Source organism: Cebus imitator, unplaced genomic scaffold, assembly GCF_001604975.1.
Source record: "Cebus imitator isolate Cc_AM_T3 unplaced genomic scaffold, Cebus_imitator-1.0 Scaffold109, whole genome shotgun sequence".
Taxonomy (NCBI): domain Eukaryota; kingdom Metazoa; phylum Chordata; class Mammalia; order Primates; family Cebidae; genus Cebus; species Cebus imitator.
In genome coordinates this window covers 1156984-1168424 of record NW_016107424.1, presented here as the reverse complement: position 1 = coordinate 1168424, position 11441 = coordinate 1156984, and the positions used below count along the sequence as shown (strand labels likewise).

Below are 11441 nucleotides of genomic sequence, written 5' to 3'. Positions count from 1 at the left end.
AAAGAATCTCTGGAGTCACAGAGGCATTCTGTCAAGGGGGTGAGGTGACTTTATATGTAATTTTTCCAGCTCCTAAAGGACCAAGTGATATGAAACCCACAGGGAGACCTCGCTACCTGGGGAGGCAAGTCTGCGGGGAGAAAGTAGGGTCAAAGACCATTACCAAACCCTCCTCAGAGCAGTACAAGAACTCTTCTTTCCCCAATTCTCCAGGGCAGCGGCAGACGTGAGCGCCACTGACAGCTGCCCGCTCAGATCAGAGGTTACTGCGGAAACCACCAGGAGGTGCCGGGCGAGGATCCAAACCTCTCAAGGACCGGGGTCGCCTCGGTCTGGGAGGGGGAGCGCGCGCCAAGACACGCAGGCATGCGCGCGCCAGTGGGACGTCGTGGAGCGCGCCTGGGCCTCTGCTCATCACTCGGCTCTCCCTCGTCGCAGCCCCGCCCTCCCAGAGCTCCTCCTCTCCTCCTGGCGGTTTCCCTCCGCAGCCCTGGGCCACTGGTGGCCCATGCGGACGCCCCGCGAGCCCCGCAGCGTGGCGGGCAGCGTGTCATGGGGGCGGGGCCAGAACACAGCCCGCTCCTCCCCGAGCGCCCGCGGCCCCGCCCCCTCTGGCCGACCGGGGCGGGCACCGCCGGGGTGGGCTCCGCGGGCGCTGGGGGACCCGAGTTTCCTCACTCCCTGCCTGGTTGTTGCTCCTCTGCTGACTCCGCGCCCTTCTCCGGTAGTCTCCCGCCCCCTGAGCGGACGCAGGGAGCCGAGGCCGGGTCAACCGGGCGCCATGAAGGGCCGCTGCCTAACGGGCGCTGCGGCGGAGGGGCTGGCCGGCTGAGAGCCCGCGCCGGGCGGAGGCATGCGGAGTCCGGGCGGGATCCTGCTCCAGGCGCTGCCCCGGCTGCTACAGCACGCCACCCTCCCGGGCCTCGCTGAGCTGCCAGCCCGCTGGGCCCTGGCAAGGGGTGCAGGCGGGGACGGCCCGGCAGACCGCCTTCCCCGCGGGGGCGGGGCGAGCGCGGCGGCGGCAGCGGCGGCGGCCTCGGGCGCCCTGCTCGGCGCCTATCTGGAGCGCCACGGTCCGCCCGCGGCCTCAGAGCTGCCGGAGCCGGGCGGGGCCTTGGCGGGCAGCCCCGGGAACGGCGGCGGCGTGGTGGTCGGCGTGGCTGAGGTGAGAAACTGGCGCTGCTGCTGCCTCAGCAGCACCTGTTGGTGCCGGAGCCTCGTGCTGGTGTGCGTGCTGGCCGCCCTGTGCTTCGCTTCCCTGGCCCTGGTCCGCCGCTACCTTCAGCACCTCCTGCTGTGGGTGGAGAGCCTTGACTCGCTGCTGGGGGTCCTGCTGTTCGTCGTGGGCTTCATCGTGGTCTCGTTCCCCTGCGGCTGGGGCTACATCGTGCTCAACGTGGCCGCTGGCTACCTGTACGGCTTCGTGCTGGGCATGGGTCTGATGGTGATGGGCGTCCTCATCGGCACCTTCATCGCCCATGTGGTCTGCAAGCGGCTGCTCACCGCCTGGGTGGCCGCCAGGATCCAGAGCAGCGAAAAGCTGAGCGCCGTGATTCGCGTCGTGGAAGGAGGAAGCGGCCTGAAAGTGGTGGCGCTGGCCAGACTGACTCCCATACCTTTTGGGCTTCAGAATGCAGTGTTTTCGGTAAGTAGGGTCCTGCGGGCCTATCCCTCTCCAAGTCTGTTTTTGAGCGGTCTGTGACTGCCCTAGGAGGGCGCTCTATCAGATAAATGCCAGCAGAGAAGTGACATTGACGGCAGGAGTTGCAATTACTTTCCATCGCACCCTGGGAAATCTATAATACACATAAAACATACCTAACGCGGAGCCTCAAAAGAGAGTTTGGTAGATAAAAAACTAATCTTCCTTTTCGGGATGGGAATGTAATTAAAAATGAAAAAGCCCTCTTAACTATGGGCATGCAGGGACATGAATGGAAATGCCCATCTTTAATACTGTATTTGTCATCTTTTGTAGCAGCTTTGGCAGCGTTTAGGGAGGAAAGCTTCGTTCTTAGCTTTCTCTCTTGCTTGCGTAAATACATCCCCGGTTTTGATTCAAGTTTTTGGCGACAGGGACTGAGGAAAGTGCTTCAGTAAACAGTGGAGGAGCTAGTTGTAGACTGTTGATTTTGGAGTTTCCTAAATTTGTAATGGGCTTTTTCTTCTTCAAGTAATTGTGCTTTAATGCGATGTAAAGGAGAAAATCCTACTATTTATCTTTCTTTGGAGGAGCTTCATTTTGAAATCACTGGGTGTTGAATAAAACAGAACAGATAACCTTTTGCTCAATTAGCATATGTTTTTCTTCTGTATATGCACCATTATAGACTCTTTTCTGTCCTTGTATTCATATGTTCTGCTTACTCAGATTCTAGAGCTAGTGTGCATCTCCATGCAACTGATTAAGGATAGAAACACTGCTAGCGAAGAGACCATCTTATTGGAAGAAAGGAATCTGGTCTTTACAAACTTTGTGACTTTGCAACAAATTACTGACCCTGTCTGGCTTCATTTTCCTCTTTTCTAAAGTGAAGGGCTTTAAAAAAAGTAGATTACCGTCTTCCCCAAATTCAATGTTTCTGAACTACCAAGAGTTTATGTAGATATACCCAGGAACTCAACCCTTCAGCTGGACTTAAAGAAAACTATAGTGAAGAAAAGAGATAATTACATTCAAAGCCATAGATATTGGTGTATTTTAGTGATTCTGATATATTGTTTTGTTTCAAAAAGTAAATCATAGTCTCTGGAAACTTTCTTATTTTGAATTAGGAATAATTCTAATTAATCTACCTCTTTGTGATGAAATTAAAATCTTTCTCTTTCTCTTCTCGTAAATGCCTTTTGCAAACCTCTTGATTCCAAGCAACAGCAGCAGTAGCTATGGAATGATATTTGGTAAAGGCAGTGGAAACAGATAAAGGGTTTTCTGTAGAGATGAAGTTTAGTGTTAGCAGTAGTTTGGTATAGTCTCAGACTTAAATTTGTTTTTCATAGCCTCCTGTAGTATGAAATATAAACTTGAACTTTGACCCAATCTTGACTAATAATAAATAAACCATCCCAAGACTTTGAAAGAAGGTTGAACTAAGGAACCTGAATAGATTGATTCTGTTAGTTTACTTTGTGTTTCAGTATAGCATGTATCTTGGGCCTTTTCTTGCTGTGTGCCCACTACTATCCTAGGCTCTTTCAACATATTTCTGATCTTAAACCAGCCCTGCAGAAGGTGATTATGCACATATTATACACTAGTGTCTACTAGTTAGGGGCACAGGGCTGGTGCTGTGGAGTCCTGCTGTCTGCTTAGAATCTAATGACCTTGGGCAAGTTGTTTATTCTCTCTGTGCTTCAGTTTTTTATTTGTAAAATGAGCAAAGTAATGATACCTACTTTATAGGATTATTGAGAAGATTACATGAGATGAATACATTACAACATAGCCTGGCTTAACAAACACGTGTTGGCTTTTGTCGTTTCTGTTGTTACTACCCAAGATCACCAAGGTACTAAATTAATGGTAGAGTCAAACTTTGAACCACGGTCTCATGGTAGGGTCTCAACCCACATCTCTTTATTTCTTCAATATATATTTATTGCCTGGTGTAGTTATGTATATAGTAAGGACTTATTATATATTTATTGATTGGCAATAAGGTAGGCTTTTCTTTTGATTGTGTTTGTTACATATTAAGTATGTGAATAAGAAGTTGTACTTTGTTCTTGGTAATAATTTAAGGTAATCATGTAGTTGAAACTGAGCTTGACAAGGGACAGCTCTCAATTTGGCATTGTGTGGTCAATAGAAAAGAAGGAAAAGAAACAGAGACTCAACCATCCAGGAACTTCTTCAGTCACTCACCTACCAAGTGGCTGAGCTAGGGTTTGAGCCCAGGATCAGCTGATATGGTACATCTTGCCGTAAAATTTTTACTCCTGGCCATAGCAGGGTGGCCTGCAAAGCCACCGTATATGATCTGTTTCGTCCTGTTTATAACTATTTTTCTGAACTGTCTGCTTACAGAAGTAGTCCTTTCAACCAAAACAGTTTATTGAATTCACCCAGGATATGTGAGAGAAAAGAAAGCTTAGTTAAGGTTGATGTTGGTTTTAGTCTGACTTTCCCTTCTTCCTTCTAGAACTCCACCCTCTCCACCTCAAACCCCTCCAGCTGACCATAGCTGCCCCCTTTCTAGGGCTAGTTCTTGTGTTTTCCACATCCCTCCTTATCTTTGAAATCATCTTCGTTTTTTTAAAAAAAATTCCAGTTAAAATTCATTTTTTCTGTGCCCATAATTAAAGAAATTCATCTGGGCTTACCTCAAAGAAGTTAGGTGTGGTGGTCATGAAAGGCCCAGGCTTAGAAGCAGGAGCTGACTGTAAAGGATAACATGAAAGAAGGGAAGGTGCTTTCCCTTGCTTATCTCCTCTGAACCATTTTTTCCCCTTCTCCCTTGCATGCTAGAAACTTGAAATCAGATTGGTTCCAACATTTATAGTGTCATCTTAAAATAGCTATAGTTACTCTTTTGAGCCATACTTTCTGTTGTGCGGTGTGTTTAATAATATGTGCTGCAAAGCTGTGATAAAATATATAATTTGCTCATTATTTACTATTTCTTTCTCACCATCCTCTGCATTCCAAAATGAGGACATTAAAGCTGAGATTAAAAAAAAAAAAAAAAAGAAATTTAACAAATACCTATATTGCACTTAACTAATAGCCAGGCATGTTTAATCATGCACACATAACTTATTAACTGCTCATTTCAGCCCTAATCCTCATCTTATAGCCAAGGCAATCGAGGCACTGAGTGGTGAAATAACTTGCCCAAAATTACACAGCTAGTCAATGATTAGAGTCATTAAGTTACCCAGGGTACTAGTGTTGGTCCAAGAAGAGCTGGATTTCCCAGACACATTCTGATTCCAGTTGTAGAATACTTGTCCTAGAGCACCTCGAATATCAGACATGGAGGACTGGGTAAGCTTCTATACAGTTGACTTACGTATCATCCCAGGTATTAGAGCAGGGGTCAGAAAACCACAGCCCAATTTTGCATGGCACACAAGCTAAGAATGATTCTTCCATTTTTAAATGGTTGGAAAAAATAACACAAGAATAATATTACATGCACATGAGAATTATATGAGATTCAAGTTTTAGCATCTATAAATAGTATTATTGGAATACAGCTGTGCTCGTTTATGTATGTGCTATCTGTGCCTCCTTTTAAGCCAAAACAGCAAATTGAGTAGTTACTACAGACCCTACTGCCTACAGAGCCTAAAATGTTTACTACCTGGTGCTTCATGGAAAAAGTTTGCCAACTTCTGCCTTAGAGTCACAGCAGTAAAACAGCCACCACCAAGCCTGAGCCCCTGTAACTGTAGGAAGAGGCCCTTAATTTCTCACATGTATCTTATCTTTTTATTTAACAACAACAACAATTATTTAAACAAAAGCAATAAATGGGTACTGTGTGTAAAATGCGAACAAAATAGAAATGAGTAAATTTAAAAATGCAAGACCTTCTTTATCCATCACCCTGGCTCACTTCTTAGCAAACTGCTTTATAGAATTGTGTTACCAAACTGCTAATTACTTTGCTTATTTCTATGAGCCTACCATAGATTTGAAGCAACAAATAGGTTCTTTGTTTTGGAGAGAGCCAGGGACCTGTGGAACTGGTATCGACTGAAATAATAATAGTGAAGGATGTCATCATAGCTTTAAGGAGATATAATTGTTTTCAAGTTTTCTTAGAGTTTGTATTATCAAAAAGATAAGTTACTTTTAGTAAGTTAGTTTACAGCTGGACTGAAATTTATTACAACTAAATAAAAGTTTTTGGTAAATGACTCTAAGGCCACAAATACAGTATAGTCTTAGCTTATGGATCCTATGGGGTCTTCTAGTTCTGTCTTAGCTTCTTTGCGGGCCCTGGTGAAGTCATTTAATGATTCTGGCCTCCAGTTTTCCTTATTTGCAAAATGAGAGGGTGTACACAAGGTCTGAGTTTGCTTTTATAAAGAAAATATTCAGAGCAACAATGTAACATTATCTTTTATTTTTTATCATTTAGTGATAGTGTGTGTTATAAAAACACACATTTTCTTATTTTCATAAGTTCTTATTCTGTAATGTTTTCTTATTTTCTTAAATTTCTATTCTGTGCTGTGGATACAGCCATAGATTCAGATAAAGATATGATAGGTCATAATGCTTGTCACTGTATCAGTGTATCTAATAGCAATTTCTTTTTACTGTTAAAATGTAATGATTTGCTGCCAGTGGTACAGTTCAGGCAAAATAGGCAGACACAGTCTGTGTTTTGAAGGAGTTGGACTCTAGCCCTTAAGGGTCAGATAGGATGACCAAGTTGTGTAATGTCATCTCAGTGTGCATCCTGAGACCTCACAATACCACTGACTACAGTTGGCCTTTATTTCCTTGAAACTATTTTCCCCTCTTTGTGTCTTTTTAGTTATCTCATCGGCTTCTGTAGTTTTTATGTATCATACATAGGCTTACAATTCACTAATCTGTATCTCTAGCCTGTTACATCAATATATACAGTATGTTTTAGTAACCCTTCCTAGATTAAAAAAATTTTTCTTCAGAAGCAGAGAGGTTATTAAAACATATTTAACAATATTTTTTTCTATATTCATTTTAAAAACTTTGAAAACTATAGTAAGTACAAAGAAAAAAGTCATTTTTTTAATGTTTATTTTTCTCTTTGCATTTTATTGATATGTATTTTTATATAATAGAGTTAATATGATTTTTGTGACCTTTACTTGATTTACGGAACATCTTGTCATTATATGTATTACAACATAACTTTTAATGACTGCACAATCAGCTGTAGTTTTCTGTCTATCTTTGTATCTTTTTTATTCCTGCTTTAAAGTGGGTTGTGTGTGTGTGTGTGTGTGTGTGTGTGTGTGTATGTATATAGAAGGTATATAACACATTTTTATTACAAATTATAAATCTATAGTGTGTCAAATTATATGAAGAAGAGCTTTTCAACTTGTGTTCCAGAAATTATGTACAATAAGATACACACTATCTCCCCTTGGGGAGAAGATTGAGGACCTCTGTGTGTGTGTGGGGGGGGTGGGAGGGTGGAAGAGGGTTTAAACCAGATTCTTAAATAAGTTGGTGACCCCTCCCCAAGGTATTTGGGAGCCATTAAACACATTTTCTAATTTAGGGGGAGTGAACTAATGAAAAAGCTTGCATATATGAAGAGGCTTCTGTGTTATAGACAGGGACGTAACCATTTCTGTCCGTAGAAATCTCTTTACCCTGAAGCCCTCTGCTGCTATTAGGGTGGGATCTCAGCACTGTGGCCTTGTTCTTTTTTTTTCCCAGTAGCAATACTTTTTTTAGTATTCTCAGGGTTGCTTGAGAGACCCTAGTGAGAGGGTCTTAGCCTTGACATTATGTTCACCTTGAGGTTACTGGAAATATTTTTAGTATTCATTTAATAAATAATTGGTAGGTGCCTAGTATGTGCTTGCTGCTATTTTAAATGCTGGAGGTATAGCCGTGAAAAAAAAAAAAAGTCTGCCCCTTGAGGTGGTAGCATTCCGCTGGAGAAATAGTATTCTAGGTAAATTATGGTGTAAATTTTGCTGATAATAACTTTTTTTCTCTGTGTTTGTCAGAATGTTCTTAATTTCTAAAAATCCAATTAAAAATGGACTTTGCATTCCAACTTGCTTATAAACTGGCAACTATTTTAGGTTTCCATATTTATAAACAAAACAATGTTGGTGTTGATACATCCAACCTCCAATAAACATACATTTAGCACCTAATATATAGTAGGCATTTGTTAAGATCTAGAGACGCAGTGAGGACCACGACAGACAGATCCCTTTCCTCACAGAATTTATAGTCTGGGAAAGGGCTGAGGGGCAAACAAATGGCGAAACCTTCAATTGTTCTCCAGTGCGAAGGGGACAGGGAGGTGTAGTGTTCTATCAGAGGACTTGAAAGCACTTCTTAAAAAGACTTGGGCCATCTGGGAAGGTTTCCTAGCGTAATTGATGACTGAATAGTGAAAGACAGTGTAGGAGTTTTCAGAGTAAAAGGAGTGGGAGGAAGGACGTGCTTGTTGTACTCCCCAGAAGGAACAATGTAGAAAGGCCCAGAGGAAAGGGAAGCAAGTAGTATTCTAGGAACGGAGAAAATTTAGATGTGACCAGGACATAGTGTGACAGGATGCATAAGATGCTCTGAGGCCAGATCGTGAAGCACTTTGTGCTCTGAAGAACCTCACGGCAGTAGGAGGGAGTTTTAGCAGGATTAGGCTCACGTTTTAAAAAGATTTCTGCAGGAGTTAGCATAGGCAGTGAATGGGGGTAGTCTATGTGTAAGGACTGGAAAGAAGGAGACTGAATTAGGAATAGGCCCAGACGGTGGATAGGTTTCCCTAGAAAAGGTGTGTTTGACTAGACATAGATATTGGATGTAGGAAATGAGGAATTAGCTATGTGATTGACTGATGAGCCTTCCAGCTAGGGCAGCTGAGATTGGGAACTCAGAAAAGATGAAGAGGTATTTTGCGGAGCAAAGGAAAGAGAATGGGCAGTTAATTTTTTTCTTTAAATTGATTTTTAAGTTTTGTTTTTCTGAGCGTGAAAAATAGTTTCCATTTCGGAATTCTTTTTCTTTCTTCCTCAATTTTTCTGAAATATTAATAGGAAGTATTTTGGGGATATATACAGTAAAATAATTTATCAGTAAACATTAATTAGGTAAAAAGACCAAACTGGTCATTTTAATTTCTCTTGACCAATCCTTTCTTAACAATCATAGGGATTCATGATTTTTTCCTATGTGATTAAATATATTTTAATTGGAATTTATAATATTTGAATAGTAACTTTGTTAATAAACAGCATCCCAAATACCAAGAAACAAATCTATACAGAAAGGTATAGTTTGCCAAAACTAATGCTAGATTCAGAGAGCTGCACATACTCATTTGAGGTCTTCTGAATACAGATCACCTTTATGTTCTTCATTACATCCATGACAAGATATTCTATGTACAAACAAAGTTTCTTGGTGGGTTAAATTAAAGTGGTAAAGCCATTGTATAAACAGCTATAATCTTAGAAAGTAGAAGGCCTGGGTTAGGTTTGCTGGGAGCTTTGCTTGGTGCCGTGCTTAAGAGGACTGACCACAGCCCCAGCTTCAGTGAATGTCCCAGTGATAGATCTGAAGACAGAGGTTCTCTGTTGTCAGCCCCAAAATGCCATGTTCAGAGGTGAATCAGTTCTTGCCCTTCAGACTTAGTTTTTGTCTCTATTTTTTTCCTTCCCAGATGGGGCACTTCTTTGTTTTTAGGATCTATTTGGTATAGTGGTGAAGGAATGTTCTACATTAACCCCTGCTAACCCAGTTAGATGAATCACATCTCTAACTAAATCACAGTACCTCTGGAAATAAGAGGATGTATAATTTTATAGTGCTTCTAGAATTTTTAAAACATGAGAGGATAACAGTCAGGTTGTGTTCACCATCCCTTGCATTCTCCCTGTGGTATCTCATCATAGAAACAAACTAGCAAGATAACATTGATATCCTAGGTTGAGCAATTTAGGGGTCCTTTGATTTGGAATACAACTCCTGAGCCAAAATTTCAGGGTGCCGCAGACAGGAACTCCAGTGGTACTGATCTAGGCTCATGTTTAATGTCTTTCTACAAAGTAGAACAAGGAGACAGAATTTTAGAACTTTGGTGCTTGAAGACTTACTGGGAAGAGAAGGCTGGATATGTCTCCTTGTGGAACAAGTATTCCAAATATGTTTGTCAAAGACTGATCTAGATGGAGATTCTGAGTAGAATTTTGCATATAGAAAATGCCATATTAAAATAATTTGGAAGAAGCTGTTCATCTTTAATAAAGTTATTAGTTTAAAAACTGTGTGCATGTATGTTACTGTGTTGCTCCTTTGGTTAAAGCATTGAACACTCCAGCAAAACTATTTACAATTATTAACTAAAATTAATTTTTTGCTTTCTTTATATATACAGTTCTTCAGGAAGGAGGTATGTATGCATAATACTTTTTCCCAGGGTAAGGTTTGGTCATGAAAGGTTTTATAAACTTCAATTTATGTAATTTATGCATTGGGCAGCATCATGTTGAGTGGTAGAGTTGTTTCAGATTTATGAAATCTGTTCTTAAATTATCCATTTGATTATTATTGATGTCATCTGTAAATGTCATTTATGTGTTCTATTTAGAGAAACTTCATTATATTTAAAGGTAAAGGCTGTGGCCAGAAGTGTTGCATTCTGAAATTTTATAACTGAAATATTTATTTTAAAGATAACTTCCATAATATGTAATGTTTTATTATTAACTGCAATATAATTTTATAACATTCATTTTTGTCATATATTCTTGTTTTCTATATTTGACATGTTTATTCTAAAGAAAGTTCTCTGCTCCTGTAAGTGCCCTAAACTGAAGGAGGAGCCTTGCTCTGCTTTGCTTCATTCACATCATTCTTTGACTAGACTCCCTGGAACCTTTCCTTTGAGTATATGCTCCCTCCTCTTTTATCCAAGGCCCCAACAAGTATCACCCCATCTAGTTTTCCTGTCTTTACAGGATTTCTTAGCGTGTGTCCTACAAACAATCCTAGCTGTCCTGCCAACTTATGAACACATTCTGTACTTTCCCTGCCACGTTGTCCTTGTTCATTCTCTTCTTGGAACACCTGCCTTACTCATTCTATCTTTGCTTGCCAAACTCATACTAGGCTTTCAGTGTCTGCCCTGAATGCCTCTTTTCCCAAAAAGTTACGCTTTGGTCTCCACTTCAACTAATTTTCATCCTTTATTGTTTAATGCTCAGAATGTAGTCCTTCTGAAGCCTCCCCATTCTGCCTGTTTCTGAAGTAGTTTATGTGTATGTCTACTTGTACTTGATGGATTTACATGTAAATCTATCAATGGTAGGCATTGTGTCTTACTTTTTAATCTCTTCCAAACACCTATTGAAGCATCTTGCATGAGCAGTTACTGAGTCAGTGATCGATAAGGTAGATTGTTAACAACCAGTCACTTTAATATTCTTTCCAATCACAGTGATGCATCTCCAGTTCGCTACCTATTAATAGAGATTAATGTAGTTTTATTGAAAATAAGATTTATGTTATTTTTAGATTAGGTTGTATTCATAAAGTTGGCCGGGCGTGGTGGCTCACGTCTGTAATCCTAGCACTTTGGGAGGTCGAGGTGGGCGGATCATAAGGTCAAGAGATCGAGACCATCCTGGCCAACATGGTGAAACCCCATCTCTACTAAAAATACAAAAATTAGCTGGGCATCGTGGCACGCGCCTGTGGTCCCAGCTACTCAGGAGGCTGAGGTGGAAGAATCGCTTGAACCCAGGCGGCGGAG

The 11441-nt window shown here is 41.5% G+C and overlaps 1 protein-coding gene across 3 annotated transcripts in view; it reads left to right on the top strand.

The window, feature by feature from the left end:
* Positions 1-622: 622 nt before the first annotated feature.
* Positions 623-11441, top strand: part of TMEM64 (transmembrane protein 64) — a 28740-nt gene continuing 17921 nt past the window's right edge. The window contains exon 1 of one of the 3 annotated variants that reach the window (XM_017538063.2): positions 623-1645. In XM_017538063.2, coding sequence (XP_017393552.1) covers positions 854-1645 — 792 coding nt within the window. In that variant the 5' untranslated portion in view covers positions 623-853. The remainder of the gene's footprint in view (positions 1646-11441) is intronic. The other 2 variants (XM_017538062.2, XM_017538061.2) reach the window with 2 other exon arrangements.